This window comes from Dioszegia hungarica, assembly GCF_025882075.1.
Source record: "Dioszegia hungarica strain PDD-24b-2 chromosome Unknown MKK02contig_6, whole genome shotgun sequence".
Lineage (NCBI taxonomy): Eukaryota > Fungi > Basidiomycota > Tremellomycetes > Tremellales > Bulleribasidiaceae > Dioszegia > Dioszegia hungarica.
The window spans coordinates 588,547-611,541 of record NW_026515768.1 but is presented as its reverse complement, the minus strand read 5'-3'; the positions used below and the strand labels follow the sequence as shown (position 1 = coordinate 611,541).

At 57.8% G+C, this 22,995-nt stretch overlaps 11 protein-coding genes across 11 annotated transcripts; 6 read left to right on the top strand and 5 right to left on the bottom strand.

Moving 5' to 3' along the window:
• Nucleotides 1–131: 131 nt before the first annotated feature.
• Nucleotides 132–2,020, top strand: MKK02DRAFT_23588 (glycoside hydrolase superfamily; the record flags this gene model as incomplete). Its single annotated transcript, XM_053086753.1, has 3 exons — nucleotides 132–915; nucleotides 959–1,352; nucleotides 1,444–2,020. 3 exons carry the CDS (start codon nucleotides 132–134, stop codon nucleotides 2,018–2,020), a joined length of 1,755 nt encoding a protein of 584 aa, XP_052947774.1.
• Nucleotides 2,021–2,333: 313 nt separating this feature from the next.
• MKK02DRAFT_22935 (putative ATP-binding protein Fet5) lies at nucleotides 2,334–3,510 on the top strand (the record flags this gene model as incomplete). Its single annotated transcript, XM_053086646.1, has 5 exons — nucleotides 2,334–2,569; nucleotides 2,637–2,969; nucleotides 3,030–3,123; nucleotides 3,275–3,394; nucleotides 3,472–3,510. 5 exons carry the CDS (start codon nucleotides 2,334–2,336, stop codon nucleotides 3,508–3,510), a joined length of 822 nt encoding a protein of 273 aa, XP_052947773.1.
• Nucleotides 3,511–3,718: 208 nt separating this feature from the next.
• Nucleotides 3,719–5,790, bottom strand: MKK02DRAFT_42378 (uncharacterized protein; the record flags this gene model as incomplete). The annotated part of the gene is made up of 6 exons (XM_053091955.1): nucleotides 3,719–3,826; nucleotides 3,880–4,116; nucleotides 4,172–4,357; nucleotides 4,420–4,568; nucleotides 4,635–5,134; nucleotides 5,189–5,790. The coding sequence occupies 6 exons, from the start codon at nucleotides 5,788–5,790 to the stop codon at nucleotides 3,719–3,721; spliced, it is 1,782 nt and encodes a 593-aa protein (XP_052947772.1).
• Nucleotides 5,791–6,152: 362 nt separating this feature from the next.
• MKK02DRAFT_23112 (putative ATPase) lies at nucleotides 6,153–8,777 on the bottom strand (the record flags this gene model as incomplete). Its single annotated transcript, XM_053086674.1, has 5 exons — nucleotides 6,153–6,296; nucleotides 6,351–6,794; nucleotides 6,844–8,197; nucleotides 8,241–8,309; nucleotides 8,353–8,777. The coding sequence occupies 5 exons, from the start codon at nucleotides 8,775–8,777 to the stop codon at nucleotides 6,153–6,155; spliced, it is 2,436 nt and encodes an 811-aa protein (XP_052947771.1).
• Nucleotides 8,778–9,081: 304 nt separating this feature from the next.
• Nucleotides 9,082–12,591, top strand: MKK02DRAFT_23092 (putative alpha glucosidase; the record flags this gene model as incomplete). The annotated part of the gene is made up of 10 exons (XM_053086668.1): nucleotides 9,082–9,787; nucleotides 9,830–10,455; nucleotides 10,529–10,735; nucleotides 10,783–10,824; nucleotides 10,876–10,977; nucleotides 11,046–11,178; nucleotides 11,235–11,300; nucleotides 11,409–11,652; nucleotides 11,764–11,905; nucleotides 11,977–12,591. The coding sequence occupies 10 exons, from the start codon at nucleotides 9,082–9,084 to the stop codon at nucleotides 12,589–12,591; spliced, it is 2,883 nt and encodes a 960-aa protein (XP_052947770.1).
• Nucleotides 12,592–12,641: 50 nt separating this feature from the next.
• MKK02DRAFT_42375 (FUN14 family-domain-containing protein) lies at nucleotides 12,642–13,536 on the bottom strand (the record flags this gene model as incomplete). Its single annotated transcript, XM_053091954.1, has 4 exons — nucleotides 12,642–12,658; nucleotides 12,737–12,775; nucleotides 12,827–12,983; nucleotides 13,045–13,536. 4 exons carry the CDS (start codon nucleotides 13,534–13,536, stop codon nucleotides 12,642–12,644), a joined length of 705 nt encoding a protein of 234 aa, XP_052947769.1.
• A 328-nt stretch (nucleotides 13,537–13,864) lies between these two features.
• Nucleotides 13,865–16,642, top strand: MKK02DRAFT_22885 (putative karyogamy-related protein; the record flags this gene model as incomplete). The annotated part of the gene is made up of 3 exons (XM_053086641.1): nucleotides 13,865–15,829; nucleotides 15,896–16,524; nucleotides 16,576–16,642. 3 exons carry the CDS (start codon nucleotides 13,865–13,867, stop codon nucleotides 16,640–16,642), a joined length of 2,661 nt encoding a protein of 886 aa, XP_052947768.1.
• A 162-nt stretch (nucleotides 16,643–16,804) lies between these two features.
• On the bottom strand, nucleotides 16,805–17,287 carry MKK02DRAFT_31517 (uncharacterized protein; the record flags this gene model as incomplete). Its single annotated transcript, XM_053088314.1, has 2 exons — nucleotides 16,805–16,962; nucleotides 17,041–17,287. The coding sequence occupies 2 exons, from the start codon at nucleotides 17,285–17,287 to the stop codon at nucleotides 16,805–16,807; spliced, it is 405 nt and encodes a 134-aa protein (XP_052947767.1).
• Nucleotides 17,288–17,645: 358 nt separating this feature from the next.
• Nucleotides 17,646–19,001, top strand: MKK02DRAFT_42372 (nucleophile aminohydrolase; the record flags this gene model as incomplete). The annotated part of the gene is made up of 10 exons (XM_053091953.1): nucleotides 17,646–17,668; nucleotides 17,727–17,757; nucleotides 17,808–17,820; nucleotides 17,895–17,989; nucleotides 18,079–18,160; nucleotides 18,243–18,329; nucleotides 18,381–18,449; nucleotides 18,516–18,640; nucleotides 18,692–18,757; nucleotides 18,813–19,001. The coding sequence occupies 10 exons, from the start codon at nucleotides 17,646–17,648 to the stop codon at nucleotides 18,999–19,001; spliced, it is 780 nt and encodes a 259-aa protein (XP_052947766.1).
• A 640-nt stretch (nucleotides 19,002–19,641) lies between these two features.
• Nucleotides 19,642–20,407, top strand: MKK02DRAFT_42371 (uncharacterized protein; the record flags this gene model as incomplete). The annotated part of the gene is made up of 3 exons (XM_053091952.1): nucleotides 19,642–19,902; nucleotides 19,962–20,294; nucleotides 20,354–20,407. The coding sequence occupies 3 exons, from the start codon at nucleotides 19,642–19,644 to the stop codon at nucleotides 20,405–20,407; spliced, it is 648 nt and encodes a 215-aa protein (XP_052947765.1).
• A 263-nt stretch (nucleotides 20,408–20,670) lies between these two features.
• MKK02DRAFT_42370 (uncharacterized protein) lies at nucleotides 20,671–22,451 on the bottom strand (the record flags this gene model as incomplete). The annotated part of the gene is made up of 3 exons (XM_053091951.1): nucleotides 20,671–21,747; nucleotides 21,791–22,315; nucleotides 22,416–22,451. 3 exons carry the CDS (start codon nucleotides 22,449–22,451, stop codon nucleotides 20,671–20,673), a joined length of 1,638 nt encoding a protein of 545 aa, XP_052947764.1.
• Between the last annotated feature and the right edge of the window lie 544 nt (nucleotides 22,452–22,995).

The following is a 22,995-nucleotide window of genomic DNA, read 5'->3' as shown; positions in this document are numbered from 1 at the left end:
ACCAAAACCTCCACGCACGGGCCAGACCAGTACCGACCGGAACGGGAACCCCTCGACCACCTCGACCCTACACCCCTCCTCTCCGCCTCTACTCCACCTCCAATTCGTCCACCTTCAAAGCACTCCCTCCCATGTCGAATCCCAATCCCAAAATAATATACACCAACCCGGCTCTCGAGCGGTCTGGGTACAACCCACATAGCGGGACCGGGAACAATACGCAGGATGCGCGGAATCGGACTGACGAGGTCCGGACGTCCAAGCGGGTCCTCCCTGCCATCACGCACGTCGATAAGGACAATGGAATGTTCTACGACGAGCTGAACCGGGTGCGCATCTTCCGGGGGATGGCATTATCCTATAAGATCGCCCCATTCCTACCCATGATTGACGCCTTCAATCCCGTCAGCTCATTCGCGGAGGACGATCTGCGGCTCCTCGACAAGCTCAACCTCAACGTCATCCGGCTGGGCATATCCTGGGCGGCGGTACAACCCCGGCGGGGTTCAGACGGGTTCGACACAGAGTATCTGGCGAGGATACGCCAGATGGTCCAGACCTGGGAAGACGCGGGGCTGTACGTCATTATCGAGTGTCACCAAGACCTCTTTGCAGAGAAGTTTATGGGGGATGGCGCGCCATCATGGGCTATCACGAGGGACTGGAACACCCTCCCGTTCCCTATGCCAGTCCATGGGCTCGCGAGGGCAAAGTACGACCCCCTCCTGGGCGCGGACTCGGCGCCCACGAACATGAACTACACCGATTCGTGGGGGTTCCACTACGTCTCGGACTCGGTCACACGGGCGTTCTGGGGACTGTACACCAACTACGAGGGGGTGCAGGACGAGTTTGTGGGTTTCTGGGGAAAGCTGGCAGAGACGTTCACGGGGATGAACAACGTTATCGGATATGGTACGTCCCCCTTCCCATATCTTTGTCTCTCGCTGACCACCAGAAATCATCAATGAACCCTTCGTCGCCGCCCGCTCGACCCTGCACTTCCCCCTAGCCTGGCTCACCCGGGATCGGACCGACAAGAACTTCCTTCAACCCATGTACGACCGCGTCGAGGCTGTCATTCGGCAATATGACTCGCGCGGGCTGATCTTCTGGGAACCGGTCGCGGGTTCAGGCGGAAGTCTGGGCGATGGGTTCACCAAGACGCCAGGGGACCGGCCAGACAAGAGCGTGTTCTCGTTCCACTCTTACGGACCGAACGCGATCGACTCGCTCACTATGGAAACGGCGATCACGAAGGGGGTGTACCAGGCCAAGCGGCTCGGAGGGGGCAGGATGTTGACCGAGTGGGATGTCGAGTATGTGCAGGGACCGAGGAGGTTGAAGCGGGTGTTGGAGTTGGCGGATAAGGAGAAGTTGTCGTGGATGTGAGCTTCCTTGTCTGTCAGGGAATTGGGCAGAAGGCAATAGCTGACATCCTAGCGGCTGGCAATTCAAGCAATTCGCCCGTGTCGCCGGCTCCCCACCACACGGTACCCTCGTCGACCCCCGAACCGGCGTCTACCGACCCGGAATGTGCAAGCTCTTTTCCCGCCCCTATCCCTCCGCCGTATCCGGCGAGCTCATCGGTTTCGCCTTCAATTGGACCACCTCGGAACTCACCGTCGACGCCGCTCCGCCCTCTTCTGGCGATGCCGAGATCATCATCTCCGTCACAGAAGAAGAGCTCTGGGGATGGGAAGGATCCTGGCGACTACAATCCGTCTCTCGGGCGGACGGCGAGCGCATCGGCCATGTTCGCGTGGAAGATGAGTCGGAGCTCGACGTGAAGGGCAAAGGCGTCCGGTGGTGGGTTGAAAGAGCGTGGGTCGAGGGGAGTAAGCTCGTCAAGATTCGCTTGGGGACGGACTGGACGGGTCCGGCCAAGGTGGTGATCGGTCTGAGCGGGGCGAGTGGGGCGGGGATGCAAGAGTTGCCAGAGGAGCATGAGTTTGATCAGCATTGGGACTTTGATGCGAGTCATCCCCTGAATGGGAGCTGGAACGACTGGAAGATGTAGACGGGGGGTAGAAGCTAGATGGGGCTTGACGGTCGAGGGGTTGTAGAAATAGATTTGGTGTGCGATCTAGGACTGCATGTATCCTTACTGGGGTCCAGTACTCCCTACACGGTCAAGGCAGCGTGGTAGTAGCCAGTCGTACTCAGGTTACCCCCAGGAAAGAGGTGTCAATAGAGCTCGGCCTCGGGCTTCTCGGCAGCCAGAATTTCACCTCCACCCAAAGTCCCCCTCCCTCATTCTCTTCTCTGCGTTGCCTCTCTATCACCACCTACCTTCTTCTTGGCTCCCTCTCTATCCTCTCACGCTGCACGCTATGCGCTACGCAGTCCTCGTCACTGGACCCGCCGGAGCAGGCAAATCGACCTTCTGTTCCGCGCTCATCACGCACGCGCAGACCCTCGGGCGGTCGGTCCATTTGTTCAACCTCGACCCCGCTGCCGAGCGCTTCGACTATGAGCCTACTCTGGACATACGGGACCTCATTAATCTGGAGGATGTGATGGAGGAGCTGGAGTTTGGACCCAATGGCGGACTAATCTATTGCTTCGAGTGCGTCTGCTTCTGCTTCTGCCCGTTCAAGGGAAAGGAAGAACCTTCGAAGCTGACGGGGTGGTAGGTACCTTCTAAACAACCTCGACTGGCTAGATGACGAGCTCGGCCCTTACGCGGACGACTACCTAATCATCGATTGTCCCGGCCAGATCGAGCTGTACACACACGTCCCCCTCCTCCCACGACTGGCACACCATCTGGAGTCCCAACTAAACTTCCGGATCTCCGCGACGTATCTCATCGACTCGCAGTTCATGCAGGACAAGACCAAGTATTTTGCGGGCGTGATGAGTGCGATGAGCTGTATGATGAGCTTGGGGGTGAGCATGCTGTGCTGTATGAGTAAGATGGATCTAGTCAAGGATGGGAAGGGGCGAGTGAGGAGAGAAGTGGGGAGGTGAGTTTCAGCTCAGGGTGAATAGGCAGGAGGTAGGAGTGATTGTGGCTGAATTTCTAGGTATCTCGACCCAGATCCAGCTTTGCTGTATGAGGACGTGGGGGCGAGTAGTAATCCCAAGTTCCACGCTCTGAACCAGGCGGTCGTGTCTTTAGTGAGTGATTCCCGCTGTGCTCAGACCCCTTGATTCCCCTCTTCGGGTAAGGCGGGACGAGAGGGTCTCCCTCGCCATGCTCGACTCGGCCCTATACCCCGACGGCCTGACAGAGCCGTGGTAGATACGAGTACAGCTGACACCTATCCAGATAGAATCCCAAAACATAGTATCCTTCCTTCCTCTCGACTCGACCAACGAAGACTCAGTCAACACCATCCTGAGCCATATAGATAACATGATGCAGTACGGCGAGGACGAGGAGCCAAAAGTGAGTGCAGGCCTTGCTCTGCGAGACCAGCTGCATGATTTGTCAAGGCCCTAGAGGAATGATAGCTGATAGATTAGGTACCGAAAGATATGGACGAGGGAGGCGGGGACGATTGAATAGCCAGCGGAATCCGGGTATGGTATGCATATGGATATGACCCTGACCTACAGCAGTAAGAGATACTGACCATTCCCAAAGATTATATACAAGAAGATCCGCCAAGAGAGAAGTCCGAAGATCGCACATCCGAGAAGATCGCCAGCATCCTCTTTTTCGCCCTTCGATACGCGGCGAAGACCAGCTCCGCCTCCCAAACCGGACTCGCTACGACTCAGCCGACTCGTCCGATAGGCCCCGTTTCGCCCGGCGCGCAAGAAGCTGTTCTGTCCTATATCGCTCATACAGTACTTCCCTCGTCGTCGACCTCAGCGCCTGGCATGTCAGCTACTGTCGGTCGGGCCAAGACGCTACACCGCTAAGCTCACTTTAGCGTGCGTGTCAAGTATCGCCTCCCTCAGCGCTTCCAGGTCCGAATGCTGCGCTACGTCTGCTGTGCCCCATGGGTATGCTCGGTTGCCGGATCCACTAGAGGAAGCGAATATGGCGTATGGCATGCTGCCGGCGTCGCCTGGTGGGTATATGATGGAGGTAGGTGTGGGCGGCTGATCGTCGCTCGGCAGTTCGTCTCCCCCAGTAGAGGTACCCAGCGGAGGCAGAGGCGTCTGTGCGTAAGCTATCTGTCGCGCACCGTTGGCCAGGCTAGTACTGGCAGCTTACCCTTCCACTCTGATCCTCTTCCACCCTCATCCCGAACATTCCAAATCCCCTCCCTTCATCCTCGCTCGGTCCCTCTGCCAGATCACGCCTCACTGCCTCCATGACGGCGCTGAGTTCTGCGATCGAGAGATGGTCGGTATGTGTCAAGATAGGAAGGACATTCATCCGTTTGCCTAGGCGGCGTATCTGATGGTAAGCTCTCTCCACCCCGAGCATCGTTACACCAGCGGTGTGTCAGTCGAGCTTACAATGTCAAGCTCCACCTTTGCCACGCTCGGACACAAGTCCTCCATTTTTTCCAACTCGGCCGCATGCTCTGGGCTGACCTCTGAGATACTGAGACCGGACCAATCGACATCCACCTCTTCCTCCACCGGATGAAGCGCCGCTCGCACATCTATCAGATAGATACCTCTCCCATAAGCTGTCTTCCCAGTCATCAGGTTCGCGAGACACAGCTTACACAAATGTACCAGACCACTCCCGCCGCTCAGCTGCCGCCTGACAACCTTCGCTTCTTCCCTCAATACCTCCCCAAACCTGTCCTCCGCCACTCTCAACAGTGCCGTAACCCCCCTCTCGCGTCGTCGAGCGTGCATGGCGGGTCCGTCGTCCCCTCGTAGATCTAGGCCGGGCGTATCGATCAACTCGAGCTGGAGCTTCTCGGCGGGTCGGTCGAGGGTCGTGGAGGAGGAAGAGAGGCGGGTGGTGGGGGTGGGTCGCTGCAGTGGCGGATGGGGATGTGGCAGCGCTTTGGTGGGTTGAATGGGCGAGCTGGGGGCTGTGGGGCCCGGTGACTCGGCAGGTGGGGAAAGAGGGGAGTCGGAGGGCGTGATGGGTGGGCCGGGGGAAGTCGGGGATGATGGAGTTTGTATCTGCTTCGAGGACTTCACGGGCGAGAGCATGGGCTTGCTCTGAACCTCCTCAGTCGCTGTGGAAGTATCTCGTAGGAGAGCGAGAAAGCTGCCTGTGTCAGCTGCATTCCGCCACAGATAAGACATGGTCATGCCAGCTCACCTCGTCTTCCCCACGCCCTTCCCACCAACAACCATCACGTTCAGCCTCTCCGCCACTCTCCCCTTCTTCCGCCTCCTCGCTTGGTGCCCTGACCCCATCCCCACCCCCGGGGTGTGATAGGAGTGCGGGTGTACGCTTCCCTGCCCACTGTCCCGACTCCATGCACTCTTCCTAAAGTCCCCTCTGTACTGTAAAGGGGGCACCGGCCCCGCCTCCTCATTGACGACCTGCCACCGACTGAACGGTTTGTGGAACGCCGCAGGCGACCCCGGGCCTCCACTGACGAGCGAAGGCGAACGGCCCCTTGGTCCTGTAGCTGCTTGAGCGTACACGTGGTCGCCCCCAGCGCCAGCGGCGGCGATACCGGTTGGTGGCCATAATGAGCGCGAAGACCCGTTGGCTGACTTGGCATTCGGTAAACTTGGGATCGAGCCCGGGAAATCAGGTATAGACTCCCACGAGGAGGGGTCGAGAAGAGGGGTCGTGAGGTCCGGGAGCGACAAGGAATGCTGGAGTTCGCGCTGCTGACCTGAACCTCCCTGAGTCCCGTCCTTGTTGGTACGGGGTCCGGGCTGGCGTTTCTTTCTACTGAGGAGAGGCATGGTGTATTGTATAGTGTGAACGAGGTCAGCTTTGGCGAAAGGGTGGTAATGAAGCAAATGAAAGAGGGGTCCGAGCGAGGAATGGGGGGACAGTGCCCCGTGAATTAGAGTTTGAAACGCACGGGGTAAAGGAGTGGCAAACGAAACCTTGTTTCATTGAGGGTCCTGTAGTGGCGCTTCCTCTGACGGGACGGGCTCACGGCGATTGATCCCTCTCTTCAGCAGTAACTACGATCAGTGGAAGGGTGTATACTGATCTCATCCTATGTCTAGCCGAAATATAATGATACACGCAAGACAAAAAGTGCCACTATGTTTTTACCGCTGCTCTATCCCATGTCCCCTGAACTGCTAGCCATCGCCTAGTCCAGCTTCGTCGGCTTCATCGCGAGCTGCGGCTGTGCCCCGTCGCCCGGTCCGCCCGATCCACCCGACTCTGCCGCTTCCTGCGCTTGCTCCGACTTGCGCTGCTTCTTGCCCAGCTGCTTCTCGATATACACGTCCATCTGTCTGGTCAGCTACCTCCCCGCCGCGAAAGCAAACCCCGGTGTGTAACTCACCTCATCAGCAGCCTCAAACGGTCTTGGACCCAACAACAACCTCATATCCTCCCGTGTGATCACCTCCTTCTCCAACAACAGCCTCGCCACCTGCTCCACCTCCTTCTTGCGCTCCGTCAACAACTCGGTCGTTCGCCGGTGCGCCTCCACCACCATATTCTTGACGGCCTCATCCAGCCTCTGGGCCGTAGCTTCCGAGAATGGCTTCTGGAACCCCTCGCCCTGCTGATCTCGGTTTCCGTACGAGATGGGTCCGATATCGGGGTTCATACCATAGTTGGCACACACCTCGAATGCCATCTTGGTGATTTTCTGGAGATCGTCCTGCGCGCCGGTGGTGATTCGCCCGAAAAAGATTTCTTCGGCGACACGGCCGCCGAGCGTCATGCTCATGCGGTCCATGAGCTGGTCGGTTGAGAAGAGGAAGCGTTCTTTGGGGAGGTACTGCATGGTCAGCTGAGGTCTCGAGGTCTACCGGAACAACCAAGCTTACCTGAGCATAACCGAGAGCGCCGACACCGCGGGGAATGATCGAGACCTTGAGCAAAGGGTCCGCGTGCTCGAGGTACCATCCGCACACGGCATGTCCTGCCTCATGATACGCCACCGTCTTCTTCTCGTCCTTGCCCAGCACCCTCGACTTGCGCTCCAATCCCGCAATCACCCGCTCAATCGCCCCGTCAAAGTCCTCCTCCGTCACGTCATCCCCGCCGCGCCGAGCCGCGCGCAATGCCGCCTCGTTACACACGTTGGCAATGTCGGCACCCGAAAAGCCCGGCGTGAGGAGCGCGAGCTTCTCGGCGATGCTCGACATTTCCAGGTCGGCATTCATCGTGATGGGTCCGAGATGGACCATAAAGATCTGGCGCCGACCGCCGATATCCGGCCGGTCGACGGCAATGTTCCGATCGAAACGACCAGGACGGAGCAGTGCGCTGTCGAGCACGTCGACCCGGTTGGTTCCCGCCAGAATGACGACGTGCTCGGTCGTCCCGAACCCGTCCATCTCGACGAGAAGCTGATTCAGCGTCGACTCGCGCTCGTCATTGCCCCCGAAACTTCCGCCCTTGCCTCTTGCCTTTCCGATCGCGTCGATTTCATCAATGAAGATGATGCACGGCGCGTGCTTTTTGGCATTGGCAAACAAGTCCCGGACGCGGGACGGTCCGACACCGACAAACATCTCGACGAATTCCGATCCGGATACCGAGAGGAAGGGCACGCCCGCCTCGCCCGCTGTCGCTTTCGCGAGCAGTGTCTTTCCGGTACCTGGTGGACCGGAGAGAATGGCGCCTCGGGGGATCTTGGCGCCGAGCTTCTCGTACTTTGCCGGTTCCTTGAGGAACTTGACAAACTCCATGATTTCCTCCTTGGCCTCGTCCATCCCGGCAACGTCCTTGAAGCGAGTCAAAACCTGCTCGTCCTTGTTGAACATCTTGGCCTTGGACTTGCCGACGCCAAAGATACCGCCTCCTCCGCCGCCACCGCCGCCCATCGAGGATCCGCGCCGTGCCATCCAGAGGAGAAGACCGCCGATGAGGAGGGTAGGTGCAAAGTGCATGGCCGTCTGGAATGTCGATATTTCTTCACGGTACGACACGGGGATGCGTTCAGCGGGTGGAATGCCAAGCTCGTCCTGGGTTTGGAGGAGAAGGTTCTCGAAGCCCTCGAGAGAGCCGATGGTGAATTGGTACGGGGCTGCACCGGTGTTGGGGGAAGGGAGGGATTGGCCACCGACAGCATCACCATTGGAAGGTTGGATGGGGTTGTGAAGGTGTACGCGGACTTTCTGGCGGTTGATCACTTCGAGCGAGGAGACCATTCCGCGAGCGAGAAGGGAGTTGCGGCTGATCGATCAGCCTTGATCGAGACGGGACAGGGATAGCTTACAATTCTTGCCAGGTGATCTCCCTTGTCCGGGTATCTCCAGGCGATGATAATGAGTAAAGAGCATAGGTACTGCTTGTCAGCGCGAACTCATCTCCTCGAACGCTCGACCTACCTGACAACAGCAAGCAAAAGCTGATTTGGGGTCATCCCCCCCATTCCTCCTGGTCCACCTGCACCTCCCCCACTTCCTCCTCCACCTCCGCCGCCACCCGTCCCTACCTTCTTCCCAGCCAGCCCGCTCAATGGCGATCGGGGCTCAGCTGGAGCCGAGGCGCCCCCTTCGGTCTCTGGGACTTTAGGCGTCGATGGGCCCTGCGGTTCCACGGTGGGTGGCGTCGGTGCCGATGTGGACCCTTCTTTCCGATCTGCGCCGCCAAACAATCCCTCCAGACCCGCAGGCTGAGGAGAGTTCTTGTATGGTTTAGGAGGTTGGGAAGGGGTGGCGTAGGATCGAAGGTGGAGGAGGGGTCGGGCGATGGGGGTGGAGGATGGAGCAGAGTGACGAAAGGAGCGGAGTGCTCTTATTCTGAGCGACATCCTGATGGGGGGAGAGAAGGGGGCTGAGAGGGAGAGGGGTGTGAGCTGTATAGCTCTATGGGTACTATAAGGAGAGGTAAGAGGCGAATGTATGAGGTAGGTAGCCGATCGATTCGGCCCAGAACATCGCTCGCGCTTGCAAGTGTCGGCCGGCCAGCGGGGAAGTGTTGCAACTCCGTATTTCAGCCGATCCCCCCACTTATGCTTCCCCGCATTCACAACCCCGCAATCACGACCACCACCTCGCACAGAGCTATACTTCTGAGCCCCTCATACTTATACCCTGCTTGAGTAGCTCGCAAGGATGAGACCCATCCTCTGGGCGCTGGCGCTCGCCCCATTCACCCTCGCCGTAAAGCATGAAGACTTCAAAACATGCGCTCAATCCTCCTTCTGCCGCCGACTCAAAGGGATCGCCAAACGCCAGGCCGAATCCACCTCAACATTCACATCGCCATACTCTGTCTCCCCGCCCACTATCTCGGACGATGAAGGGCGGTATACCTTCCCCATCACCTCGAGTCTCTACCCAGAGATCCGGTTCGAGCTCCGTGTGGACGTACTAGCGGAGGGAAACGGGATCGTCCGGTTGAGAATGGATGAAGTAGCGTCGTCGACGGGGCTGCGGCGGTATAATGAGACTGCGAGGTGGGCTCTGGTCGAAGCAGAACCGATGCTGGCGGGGGCAGGCGATAGCAGTGTCAGGACGGAAAAGGGAAAGACGGTGATTCGGTATGGCCCAAAGGAGGCCAAGCTGGAATTGGAGATCCAGCATAGCCCGTTCAAGATTACCCAGAGCCGCGAGGGACGGGCACAGGTGGTGATCAATGAGAAGTCTCTGTTCCATATGGAGCATTTCAGGAAGAAGAAGGAGAAGGTGGAGGCGGTGGTAGGGGAGGCGGAGCAGATGGTTTTGGGCGGAGATGGAGTGGATAGGGCGTGGTTTGAGGAGGAAGATGATGAGGCGTTCGAGGAGAGGTTCAGGCAGTGGACGGATAGCAAGCCTAAGGGTGAGTCTTGTGGTTCTCATTGAGAACTGGAGCTGATGTTAGGCCCCGAAGCTCTGTCGGTAGACATTACCTTCCCCGGCGTGGAACACATCTACGGTCTTCCTGAACACGCCTCCCCCCTCTCTTTACCCGACACGGTCGGTCCCCACGCCCACTACTCGGACCCCTACCGGCTCTACAATGTCGACATATTCGAATACCTCGCCGACTCCCCTATGGCCCTATACGGCGCCATTCCCCTCCTGCACGCGCACTCGGCCTCACACTCTGTCGGGATCCTCAACCTCGTCGGCTCCGACACCTTCGTAGACGTCGAGCACACCCACACCGGCGTGCACACGCACTGGATGTCTGAATCGGGGATATTGGACCTACTCCTCCTTCCCGGTCCCCGGCCCAGCGAGCTCTTCAAGCAGAATGCTATTCTGACGGGAACGACGGCGCTCCCCCCGCAGTGGAGCACGGCGTACCACCAGTGCCGCTGGAACTATGTGGACGAGACGGATGTGATGGATGTGCAGAGACGGTTCGATGAGGTCGATATACCGCTCGATGTGACGTGGCTGGATATAGAGCATGCGGAGGAGCATCGGTATTTCGATTGGGACGCCAAACATTTCCCGGATCCGGTGCGGATGCAAGAGGCGGTCGCTGCCAAGGGGAGAAAGGTGAGCTTGAGCCGGCTTAAGCTATTTCCCATTCTTCAGGGCAAAGGAAAGGGGTAGCTGATGTATCTGGTAGATGGTAGCGATCATCGATCCGCATATCAAAAAGGTAGACTCGTTCAGGATTTACAGCGATGCCAAGGATTTGGATATCCTCGTCAAGAAGGCGGATGGGTCCAACTTTGAAGGATGGTGCTGGACCGGAAGCAGTGTATGGGTGGACTTTTTCAATCCGAACAGCTGGGATTGGTGGACGCGCATGTTCTCGTTTGCGACTTGGAAGGTGGGTCGTTCTGCAAGAGCAAGGGGGATTGGGCGCTGAGCAGTTAGGATTCCACGCCATCGCTCTTCATCTGGAACGACATGAACGAGGTGAGCTTCCTGCTATAAGATAATCCCCGTCGAGCGCAGCTGACTCATCAGCCATCCGTGTTCGACGGCCCTGAAATCTCTGTTCCTAGAGATACAATCCACCATGGCGGGTGGGAGAACCGCGATGTCCACAATATCAACGGGATGCTCTTCGTATGTCTCTCGCCTTCCTGCCTCCTTTTTGCTACACTTCTATCCAGAGGTCGAGACTGACACAGTAGCATAATCAAACGACCCAAGCTCTGATCCAGCGCGAATCTCCCGCTCAACGACCCTTCGTACTCTCCCGATCCTTCTTTGCTGGTTCACAGCGATTCAGCGCTATCTGGACCGGAGACAATATGGGCACCTGGGGTGAGCTCAAGATCTCCCTTCCGGATATAAGGAGGTGAGACCGAGCTGACGATCAGACCACTTTGCCGGAGAGACTGCTATGCTCTTATCGAACAACATCGCAGGGATGTCATTCAGTGGCGGTACGTGCATTCTCTCCTTACGATCCATTCCTCCTTCCTTCCTATCAGCTCCCTGTTCCACCCCGCTCACTATCTGACCCGTTCCTTCGACCAAGCTGACGCACCCAGCGGACATCGGCGGCTTCTTCGGCAACCCCTCCCCTGAACTCCTTGTGAGATGGTATCAAGCCGGCGCCTTTATGCCCTTCATGCGCGCGCACGCCCACCTCGATACGAAGCGGCGCGAACCGTATCTTTACCCTGAACCGACGAGGGGCTTGATCCGGGATGCAGTTCGGACGAGGTATGCTCTGCTGGGGGTCTGGTATAATGCTTTCCATGATGCTTCGACGCAGGGATGGCCTATTATGCGGTGAGTCCGAGTCCGAGCTTCGGATGCCCATAAAGTGTAATCGTTGTCCTGCTGGACTGCTGGTCTGAATCTTAAGCGGTACGAAATGGCTGGATTGAGCTAATTCTGTAGACCGCAGTATGTCGTCTTCCCGGAAGACAAGGACGGCTTTGCCGTGGACGACCAATATTACGTCGGAGGGGAGGGGCTGCTCGTCAAGCCTGTCACGAGAGAAGGCGCCACGACGACCGAGGTCTACATCGCGGATGATCAGGTATGTCCGCTTCCAGCGCCTCCAACTCGTTCAGATCGACAGTTATGAAGGTATAAGCTGAACCTTTGTAGCCATACTACGACTACTTTACCCACAGCCTACACCCTGCTCAGGCCACACCCCACAATCTCACCCTCTCCACCCCGCTCTCCGCCTACCCCGTCCTGATCCAAGGCGGCTCGATCCTTCCTATCCGACAGAGAATCCGGCGGTCCAGTCCACTCATGTGGCAAGACCCATACACGCTCATCATCGCCTTATCGAAGTCTGGAGAGGCGGAGGGACAGCTGTATAGCGATGATGGGACGGGGTATGGGTATGAGGGGGGAGAGTATGTTTGGCGCCGGTTCTCCCTATCCCTATCTGCGAAGGGGAAGGGGAAGAAGGGGGGTAAGGGGAGGATGTTGAGGTCTGAAAGACATCCGGACAGCATGGAGAAGGAGAAGGAGAGGAATGGGTGGGCTGAGAAGGTGGGACATGTAGGTGTCGAGCAGGTGGTTGTGCTGGGTCTGGAGGAGGAGCCGAGGGATGTGAAGGGGGCCAGAGGGGAGAGGGTGGAGTGGAAGTGGGAGGCTGGGGCTGCGGCTGGGGCCAGTGGGAAGGGAGAGGAAGAAAGGGCGAGTAGGCTGGTTTTGAAGAAGCCAGGAGTAGGGATCGTGGGGGATTGGCAAATTGAGATTAGTTAGATACCGTAGATGCGCCGTATTTGCAGTGGCATCTATGGCCGCACGAGGGGTTACGAACGTGTATTGACTTCGTTCATTCTTTTTCCCAGCTACATATTATCATTGATTGAGATTGCCCGCAGCTGATCCCCTCTCTATCCCATACGGATACCGAGCGCGAACCCAGCGAGGAAGCTTGCCCTCTCTGCTCGTGTCAGCTACATCCCGCAAATGACATGTGGAGAAATGAGCTTACGCTGGAAGTTGGCGGTGATAAAGTCTACGATCCAGTTGTATGCGCCCTTGACGTTGGGCGCGCGGATACCCGAGGAGGTACGCGTGCCGAACGTCTCGTCGTATTTCGAGGAAATCTTGGCCCAGTCTACATTGACGAGGGATCGGGAGTTCATGTACTACCATGTCAGCTAGAACTCCTCCGCAATATGTGCAGCTGAAGACAAGCGGGTAGCTCACCTGGAGGAAGACAAACGCTCCACCCAACAAGAAAGCCAAAGCCTTCAGCCCCTTCTTCAAGAAAACACCCGCACAGATCCCCGCAACCGCCCCGAATCCCAACTCCGACACGCTCAATATACTCGCCGGGCTATCCGGAAGATCATCCGCCCGTCCGCTCGCAGCCGGCTTGGCGCCGAACACCCCACCTGGACTAGTGGCCGATTGACACTGGACAGAGCGGGACGGGGAGAAGGCCGTATACGCTACGAAAGAGAGTCCGAGACCCAAAGTGTAGAGCTGGTTTCGGGATGAACGGGGGAGGGAGCGGGGGATGGAGATTGCTTTAGCGCGAACAGGGGCGGGGGCGCGCGAGGCGAGGAAACGGGCGGCGGCTGATTGAGATTGGGAGTGAGAGGGGGAGGTGTGTAGGGATCGGGCGGCCGGGCGGAAGAGAGCGCGAGGGGCCGAGGTGGGGAACAGGCGCGGGAGGAGGCCGGGTGCGAATGACATGCTGGGCTAAAGGGCTGTTGACGGAGAAGATAGATGGCTGCGCTGTAGACGTTAGAAAGAGAGAGAGAGGGATGCACCACTCGAGTTAGACGTTTACCGGCGACACCATCGCCATCGTCGTCGCATGACGTCGGCTCATCACACCAACAACCCCTTTCCGGTCACATGCCGTAAGAGATATGGAGATGTGCACAGATCTCCATTCCTCCCGCCAAAAGTTGGCGACCCAAAAGTTGGCCCTCCACCTTGGTTGATCATCAACATTCAACCCCTCCATCTAAGCAGTAGGACCAACTACCCCGTCCAAGTAGACGCGATATCCGCAATCATGTCGTCTTCGCAATTTGAATGGGACCTCCTCGCCGGCAGGGCCCCCTCAGAGGGTCCGTCACGAGCTCGTGAACTCGGAAAAGCGCTGGCCGAGGCGGACTTTGCGGCGGTTCTGCTCTCGGACGAAACGAAGGGGATATTCGGCAGCCAGGCGGGTCTATCGGAAGGTCTACTGTCTCACGTTGCGGCCAGTGGGGGCGGCCCCACTGCTACGGCAGACACGGAGGTACAGCTGGTCATCGCCATTGCGCTCCTCCACGCTTTCGTCCAGGCGAACTGGACCGGTCCCGACCTCACCTTCAGTCCCTCTCAACTCCTCCCCTCGGCCTCCTCCAGCTCTGGCGGAGAAGACCTAGAGTCCCGGGCTATCCCCCTCCTCACCCTCAATGGCGAACCGGCATACCATCTCGCGTCACACCCTTCCCTCTTCGTCCTCTCCCTCCGACTGCTCGCTTCCCTATCTTCATCCTCCTCACCGCCGCCTACACTAGTATGGTGGCTCCTGCGCGCACACCTCGTCCATCTTGCTTTACTGGATGATCCGGTCGCCCTCCCCTCATCGACCCTCTCAGCCATTACCGCGCTGGAAGCGGGTATACCACCAGCGGAGCAGGATCTCCGGACGTCCCTCCATATCGAGCTCGGCAAGTATCATCATGCGCTCGGAAATGACAAGGTGGCGAACCAGGAGTTCCTGGCAGCGGCCAAGGCGAGCGAGCTGCAGTATGAGCTCACAGGTGCGCTGGGGCGGAAGACGAAGTACCAGGTGCATATCCACAGTCAGCTGGTCTTGCTCGCCGAGTCGAGGAAGCGGGATGGCGAGGAGGTAGCTGTAGTCGGGGAGAAGGGGGAACAAGGGGCGGCGTCAAATCTACCGGAAACGCTGGCGCTGAACGACGATACTCTGCTGGAAGAGACGGAGTTCACCAAAACCACTGTGGACCCCACCTCAACCTCACCGCTCTCCCATATCGACCCGGCCAACCAACCCGCCTTACATCCCCTGGACCAAACCCTCCTCCTCGGTCTTTGTCTCAACACACACAACTCCCTCCCTTCTTCCGGCCTCACGTCGTCGCAGATGATGCCATTCATCCACCGCGTGGTCACCCACCCCCGGAACTGGTCTATCCACACCACGGCACTCCTCCTTCGCTCGCGTCTCGAGGCCGACCGGAGCCGCACGGTCGAGCGCTCCACCCTCCAGCTCGCTGCTCTGATCGATCAGATGCCGACATCCGACTCGGCGCCACAGGAACGTCTCGCGTACTTCCACCAACTCCCGTTGCCGTCTCGGTGGGAGATGGAGCGCGAGCTTGCCAAGCGGTATATGACCGTTGGAGTGACGCGGAGTGCTCTAGAGATCTTTGGCCGGCTGGAGATGTGGGAGGATGCGGTGGGATGTTTGCAGCGCATGGAGCGGGAGAGTGAGGCCGAGAAGATTGTGCGGGATCTACTGGAGGGCAAGAAAGTCGAGAGCGATGTGGTTTCATCGCTCGCCAGGGTGGCAGTGTCGGAGGATAGGAAAGTCAAGATGGGGAAAGCAAGGGAAGGGAAATTATGGTGTCTCCTCGGAGATATCACCTTGGGGAAGGACGAGGCGAGTCGGGATCCGCGCAAAGCGAAAGAGGAGGCGGCGGGGTATTACGAGAAAGCGTGGGAGGTGTCTGGTGGGACGTCGTCCAGGTCGAGAAGGTCGCTCGGGTCTCTGCTCGTTTCGGCGGGAGAATGGGAAAAGGCTATACCGGTTCTCCAGGCGGCGGGGGCGATCAACCCGCTATATGCGAGAGTGTGGTTCACGCTCGGCGTGTGCTTTGTGCGACTGGAGCGGTGGGTGGAGGCGAGGGATGCGTTCCAGCGGCAGGTCAGCGTAGATGAGGAGGACGGGGAGGGGTGGAATAACCTCGCGGCGGTGTATCTGCGGCTGCAGGAGGATAAGCGCGCAGCAGCGGGGGACGGCGATGTAGAAGAGGTCGAGGTGAGCTATCATGCCCACGTACGTTTTGAGGCGGTCAGCTGATCAACCTAGTCCAAAAGCTCCGCATTCGACAACAAACTCCTGGCTTTCCGCGCACTCCGCACCGGTCTCAAATTCTCCCCTACCAACTGGCGCATGTGGGCCAACTACATGCTCATCGCGATCGACGTCGGAGAGCTCGCCGAGTCGGCCCGGGCCATGTCTCGGCTGATGGAGGAGCAGTCCGCCACGATGCCGGTGGACATGGACGTCCTGGACAAACTCGTCGACAGCGTCACTCGGGATGACTGGAATGGCGGTTCCCCCGCTGCACCCGTTACGACCTCGAACGAGGGGTTCGGATTACTTCCAATCGTCGAGCGGTTGTTTGATACAGTCATTCTACCCCGCGTATCGGATGATGCTCGGCTGTGGCGATGTCACGCGAGATTACTGCGGTGGAAAGAGGACTGGGGGGGGGCGATGGACGATTACTTGAAAGCGTATCGGGTCGGGCCGGTCAGTGATCAGGCGGCGGAGAGGGGGGAGGGGAGGTTCAAAGAGGCAGCGAGGGAGGTGGAGGAGCTTGTGGGTGTGTTGGAGGGGTTGGGACCACGGGCGAAGGAGAAGGGGAGGAAGGGGGATTGGAGGTTTACCGCCAAGGGGATTGTGAGAACCTTTATGGGCAGGACGAAGGATATGTGAGTGCGGATTGTGCGATGAGGCCGTTAGCGCTGTAGCTGATATACCAGGTTCGAAGAGACGGCGGAATGGGAGAAATTGAAGGAGTTGTTGGAGGAGTTGAAGCGGCCAGAGTAGGCAGTGGCAATTAGAGCTTAGATGGTATACTTGGTAATCTGGGTTAGAGCATGTAATGGGATATCATACAGCGAAAAGGAAAGTATGATACAACAGGTCCGAATCCTCTCTCTCCCTCTGCACAGCCCTGAACGTGATGCCCGCCCTCCCCGATCCCGCCGCCTACCGCCTCCGCTTGTTGCGCCCAGCCTTGCGCGAAGCTATTGGTTTCCCCTGCTTGTTCTGTCCAATACTCTTAGGCTTGGGATCCATCCCTTTACTCTCGCGCCATTCTTGTCGGCGGTTCTGCCTTGGGCCGGAGGTGGAGATCTTCTTGGGTGCTGATGGTCAGTTCCGGGCTTCCTCCTCAGGCAATCAGATCGGCTGTAGTTGATGAGATAGCGACGGAAGAGACCTACCCTCGCCCATATTCTCCTCTTCTACTTCAATAGCCTCCCCCGCTCCCTCAGCTCCCTCTGCACCCTCAGCCCCCTCAGCTCCAGCTCCAGCGCCAGCCGCCTCCCCCTCCTTCTTGTCCTTGCCCAATAATCGATCCGAGACAGCCTTCAACCGGCTCGCTTCTACCGCGGCATAATGCGAGTTCTCGTCGTTCCTCTTCTTGCGCCGGTTGGCTTGCTTGCTTTTGGCGCGGAGGGACTTGGCCATTGTGTGTGGTGTTGTGGTGTGATGGGGTGGTGGTGGTGATGGACGAAGACAGATGATGGATCTTTCAGCTGGCTCTCGGTCGGAAAATTCTGCGCGCACTGACGCACGGGGTGGCAGCGTTACGTAACCCGCCGAACGTGAGGAACGCAACGTACGAACGCGAACGCTGGGTCAGCTCCTTCGACTCTTGTCCATTCATACCTTTGCTTCATACACCTCATATATAGCACACTACGCTCGTCTGTCGACGCAGAGCCGCGAGATAGCTTGATAGACACCAGATCCCGCGAAGAAAACAGGTGCATAATCGCGTAAACAAGCGCAACATCCCCGTTTGCCCGATTGAACCTCCTTCATCATGTCCCGATCATCCTATGACCGGTAAGTCACCTATGAGCTGCTCTATGTATTGAGTCTAGGTCTACAGCTGACTTGACAGATACCTGACTGTCTTCTCACCAGAAGGAAGAGTGAGTCTTCTATTCCTGCTTCCAGATTGACCAATGCTGATCTATCCTAGCTGTATCAAGTCGGTCAGTTGCCCATTCCATATTCAAGCCGCAGACGTTGCCGTGCTCAAGAGGGAATAAACAGCTGACATCTGTAGAATATGCGTTTAAGGCCATCTCAGGTGCAGGTGTCACCGCCGTCGCTGTGCGGGGAAGGGACACTGCGGTAGTCATCACCCAACGCAAAGTTCCCGTGAGTTCTTCTCTTCTGTGCTTCCTACGCTCGGTCCTTGTCGTTCGAGGAGGGGCATGTACAGCGTCGAAGGTGCTAACCTACTTCAGGACAAGCTTCTTGACCCCGAGACCATCACCCACTTGTTCCAGATCACGCCGACTATCGGATGCGTCATGACCGGAATGATCGGTGCGTGCTTCATTCTATCCGCTCAAGCCCTTTCAGCTGTAGTGTCCTTGGAATACTCTTCGGCTCTGAGCTGACATGTCAGCCGACGCTCGTGCTCAAGTGCAAAGAACCCGATCGGAAGCTGCCTCTTTCCGGTACAAGTACGGCTACGAGATTACGCCTGATGCCCGTGAGCTAGCTGCCTGTCGCCATTGCGAGGGTCAACAAGCTGATATGTCAGTCGCAAAGCGGATGGCAAACATCAACCAGGTGTACACTCAGCGAGCCGGTATGAGGCCTTTAGGCATTTGTAAGTCTCAGACTCCAGCTACCACGACCGTGTTTTTAGCACAGGGACGACAAGCTGATACATAAGCGATGATCCTAATCGGCCCCGACGACGAAAGAGGACCTCAGATCTTCCAGCTTGATCCAGCAGGGTTCTTTACGGGATACAAGGCGACCGCGTCCGGTCAGAAGCAGACCGAGGCGAACAACTACGTCAGCTATGCTTTTTCTCCCGCTGCTGGAGATCGATAGCTGATGATTCAGTTGGAGAAGAAGTGGAAAACGATGGAGACGGACAAGAAGGTCCTGGAGCGTGCGGACGTTATCGAGGTGAGCTCGCTCCTCCAGTACACCCCTAAACAAGGACAAGAGCTGACAGACCTAGATGGCGATTGAATGCCTCTCCACCGTCTGCGCCACAGACTTCAAGGCGTCCGAGATTGAGATTGGTATTTCGTCTACTTCGGCAGACGAGCCGGCGAAGAATGGAAAGGCGGGTGCATCGGGGATGTTTAGGCAGATGGACGAGGAGGAGAGGGGGGAGTGGCTGGTCCGTGTCGGCGAGAAGGATTAGGCGGGATGTCTGGTGGGAAAAGGGTAAACGTGGGGGGAATGTATGCATGAGTAGTCCTGCTGGCCGGGCAGCGATGTTTAGCAAGCTATTCAGACCGTCGATGGGGCTGGAAAGGTCTAGAGGCTGGAGTAACTTCTGGCTCCTCAACGTTTCAACGTACGCAGGTCGCGCTGTGGCGCTTGGCCCAACCGCCTCATTCCTCGCGGAATCCCGCTTGAATTTGCCTTCTTCTCTCCTTCTACTTTTTGCCACATTGCCACCTTACCAGCCACCTCCACACATGACATCGCTTGTCCCTGGCCAACATCAACATGTCTCAGCTTCTTAGCTTCATCAATCAGCTCCCCCCGGATCATCGATCACCCCAACTCGGGGCCGAGTGGATTGCCGAAAGGGATGCCTTCACCGAACCAATCACTTCTAGCTTTTCCGCCTCCGAACCTCCGAGCCCTCGACTGACACACACCCGCCTCCCCGTCTCGCTTCGAAACGCTTTTGTCCTCCTCCATTCACCCTTAGCGCTGTACGATGGGTTGGACATATATAAGCAGCAGGTGGAAGGCGGATTGTCCCTCGCCCCTACCTTTCCTGTGATATACCAAAAAACCACATTAGCGCGAAGATGTGCCCCCAAGTCGATATGTCGTCGACCCACACAGCCTCCGCGACTCAAGCGGAGCTAGAGTACCTGGTTTACTCTGTTCTTACCTGCCGTCGCCAGTTCATCCACCTGGTCGGACATCTCTTGGGCGAGCTACGAGCCTCCCGAGCCTCTCGAGCCAGCTCCGCGACCACAATCTCCATGGATCTGCACGAACATATCGGAGGGGCTCTCCAGGCCTCGGCTGCCACCTCGTCACCCGGGGCGTATCATACCCCTCCAAAATCTCCTTCCAAGCCTGTGAGTTCCCCCCCTTTTCCGCCTTGTCATCCTCAACCAGGCATCAGCTGAATCCACAGACCACTCTCCTCGACATGATCGCCGCCGAGACCTCCCCTGGGTGTAAGCGAAAGCGCTCCATCACTCATATCGGAAGCATCTCCATCGCATCCATCACTCCTTCCGCAAAATCTGCGCTCGATATTTCCTGCTCGACTATATATAGCGGGACCTTGGCGAAGGGGGCCGGTGACGGAAGGAAGGTGGTCACGAGGAAGCGGATCGGGCTGGGGCGGTTGTTTAAGGGGCTGGGGGTGCAGGGCGGGTGTGTAGATGCGGATGGGGCGAGCGATGGGAGCGGGAGCGGGAGTGGGAATGGGAGTCAGGAAGACGAGAAGATGCAGGATGAGTCGGTGAGTTTACAAGACAGACTGTTGGTTCGCTGGGATTGCGAGCGTGGCTGACAATATAGGACGAAGACTCTGATAGTGATGATGACGATCTGGTGGTGATCATCTCTGGTTAGACAGGTGGATCATGCGGGCGAGGCGGATGCAGGAGGTGTTGCTTGCTAGATTGTTGCAAAAGAGGCTAGGATGATGCGCGAGGAGGAGAAGGAGGGAAAAAGGTTACCTTGAGTGTGTGGCTTGTCATTATACTTGCTAAAATGTACTGCTTGCTCCTGTCTCTTTTGCTATCGCTCAATCCTTCCGATAAATGATTACCAGCAGACCCCAAACATACTCAGTACAATATACAAGCCAAGATAATCCCCCTTAACCCCCTCCCTCATACTCTAATCCGCTTATCTCCCACTCCTTGACCCGGCCCCTGTCCATGCCCCATCTCCTCCCCCGCCCTCTTCCTTCCAATCATCTCCTCAAAGTCCGACGGACTCGTATACGTCACCTCTTCCCCTCGGCCCACATCCCCCCCTAGGCCGGTATACCACGGCGTTCCCCCTGTGCCCCCTGATCCCCCGGCCGTTCCCGTTCCCGTCCCATCCGCCGACCCCGCGCCTGGCGTGGGATGCGTCGTCTGAGACTGGCTCATCGACGCCTGTGTCTGCGGTTGTTGCGATTGAGAGCGATGATCAAAGTCGAAATCGTCCGTGTAGTAGCTGTGTTGTCGGGCGGGGACAGTATCGGGCGTGACGGATGATGTGGGGTGTGGGGTGTGATTCTGATTTTGGGTATGGGTGTTGGTGTGGTTCTGATGTTGCGATTGATGTTGATGTTGGTGGTGGAGGATATGATGATGTTGTTGCGGTTGCTGCGGCGGTGCTTGCTGCTGCTGCTGCTGCTGGTGGGGTAGGGATTGTTGAGGGGTGTTGAACGTTGGCCAGAGGAAATTCGTATCGCCCCCTCCGATCCCAGCAGACGGGTACCCTCCATCTCCCGCCGAGCCTCGTCCGCTCGCACCCCCCGCTCCAAAGATATCATCCAAAAGCCGCCGCTCCCCCTCCGCACCCACCCCTACACCCATAAGCGCCAACTGCTCCCTCTGGCGCTGGAGCAACAGCCGATGCTGGCGCTGATGGTTCTGCTGCAGCTGGAACTCGGCGTATCGCTGCAGAAGTGCCGGGTCCCACTGGAGCCCGCCCATCGTCGGTGGGAAGTTCATGGATGGTGCTGAGGAGGGCAGGGGTGCGGAATGGCCGTATACCGGTGAGTAGGCGTCAAGGTGGGGTTTGAGCTGAGGGGAGGATTGGAGTGCGGATAACGGGTTGGCGGAGGAGCGGAAGTAGGAGGGTTGGGCGTAGGGGTGGGCGTGTGAAGGAGGGAGGGAGGAGGGGAAGGAGGCGAGGGTCTGGGCGGCAGCTGTACTGGGTCCGAGATTCATGGCGTAGTTGAGGTTGGCCATATCCTGTTAGTCAGCGAGAATATCGAGGCCGAAGAAGTAGACGTACCGATCCATCTCTGGACCTCTCATCACCATCGCTGTCCGATACCAACCCATCAATGAACCCCTGCTGAGGCCTTCCCTGGCCCTCCTTGTCCCCCCTCTTCCGCTTCTTATCCGACGCCGCCCCAATCTCCCGCCGACTCGGCATCTTCACCTTGTACACCTCCTTCCCCTTCAGACTCTTGACTGGTTTCTTGTCCCCATCCGCAGCCCCTGCCGCCCCCTTCCCGCCCTTCGCCTTGCCACCCTTCCCAGTCCCCGCCCCTTCCTCTTCATCATCATCGTCGCTCTCGCCCGCTTCTTGCATTGCGGCAAATTCGGGCGCGCGACGCCGCTCAATGAGACCTTCGTATTCGAGGTACCGGTCCAGCTCTGTATCGAGCTCTTGGGAGGAGAACTCGTACGCCTTGCCGTTGGCCGCGAAGATCATGAGCGAGACGTCGGCGCCGCAGAGTACGGACAGCTCCCATGCTTTCTTCATGAGACCGGCTTTACGTTTGAGGAAGGTCACATTACGGTTCCGCTCGTCCTGTTCGTCAGTACGTGGTCAAACGAAATCAGGTAGCGCGTCATGGGAGTGCATCGATGAGGAAGACGGATGGAGGTGAGAGGTTGAGAGAAGAACGTACCGCCAACGGTCTAATTTCAATCTTCTTTCGCCCCATCTTGCAGCCCCCACCTCGGTGTCCGTCTCCGTGTCTGTGGATAACCCGCGAGCGCTCTGAATATCCTCCAGAGTCGCTTGGTATGCAGAACGAGGAGCAGTAGGCTGGCTTGGCGTTGGTCTGGTGCTGAACAGGATAAAGCAAGTGGGTGCAGTGGAAGGAGGTGGTGTTCCCGAATTAGAGCGAGGGTGTTTCTATTCTCGGGAGGGGGGTCAAATCGGTTCTGCCAAGCTCACCAAGCCGCGTATACTTGGCGCACTCGCGGAAAGTCGGGTGGGGGTTTGGCGCGTGGAGGGACAAGGTGGGGGAGGTTGGGCGTCGCTGAGATGGACTGGGAAGGATGGATGTCGTTGCGTGCTGTATTGACCTCGAAATCATCTCTTTTCCCCTCGATCTGCGCCCCTCGCGTCCCTTTCCTCCTCCTTTCCTCCTCGATTTTGACTGGTCGCCACTACTGCCCGAACGGGATCTTTTGCCTTCGGCCGTATCACTACAGGAATAGAATTGGCACAGCCTTCGGACGTGCATGGAGCATCGCCGAGGT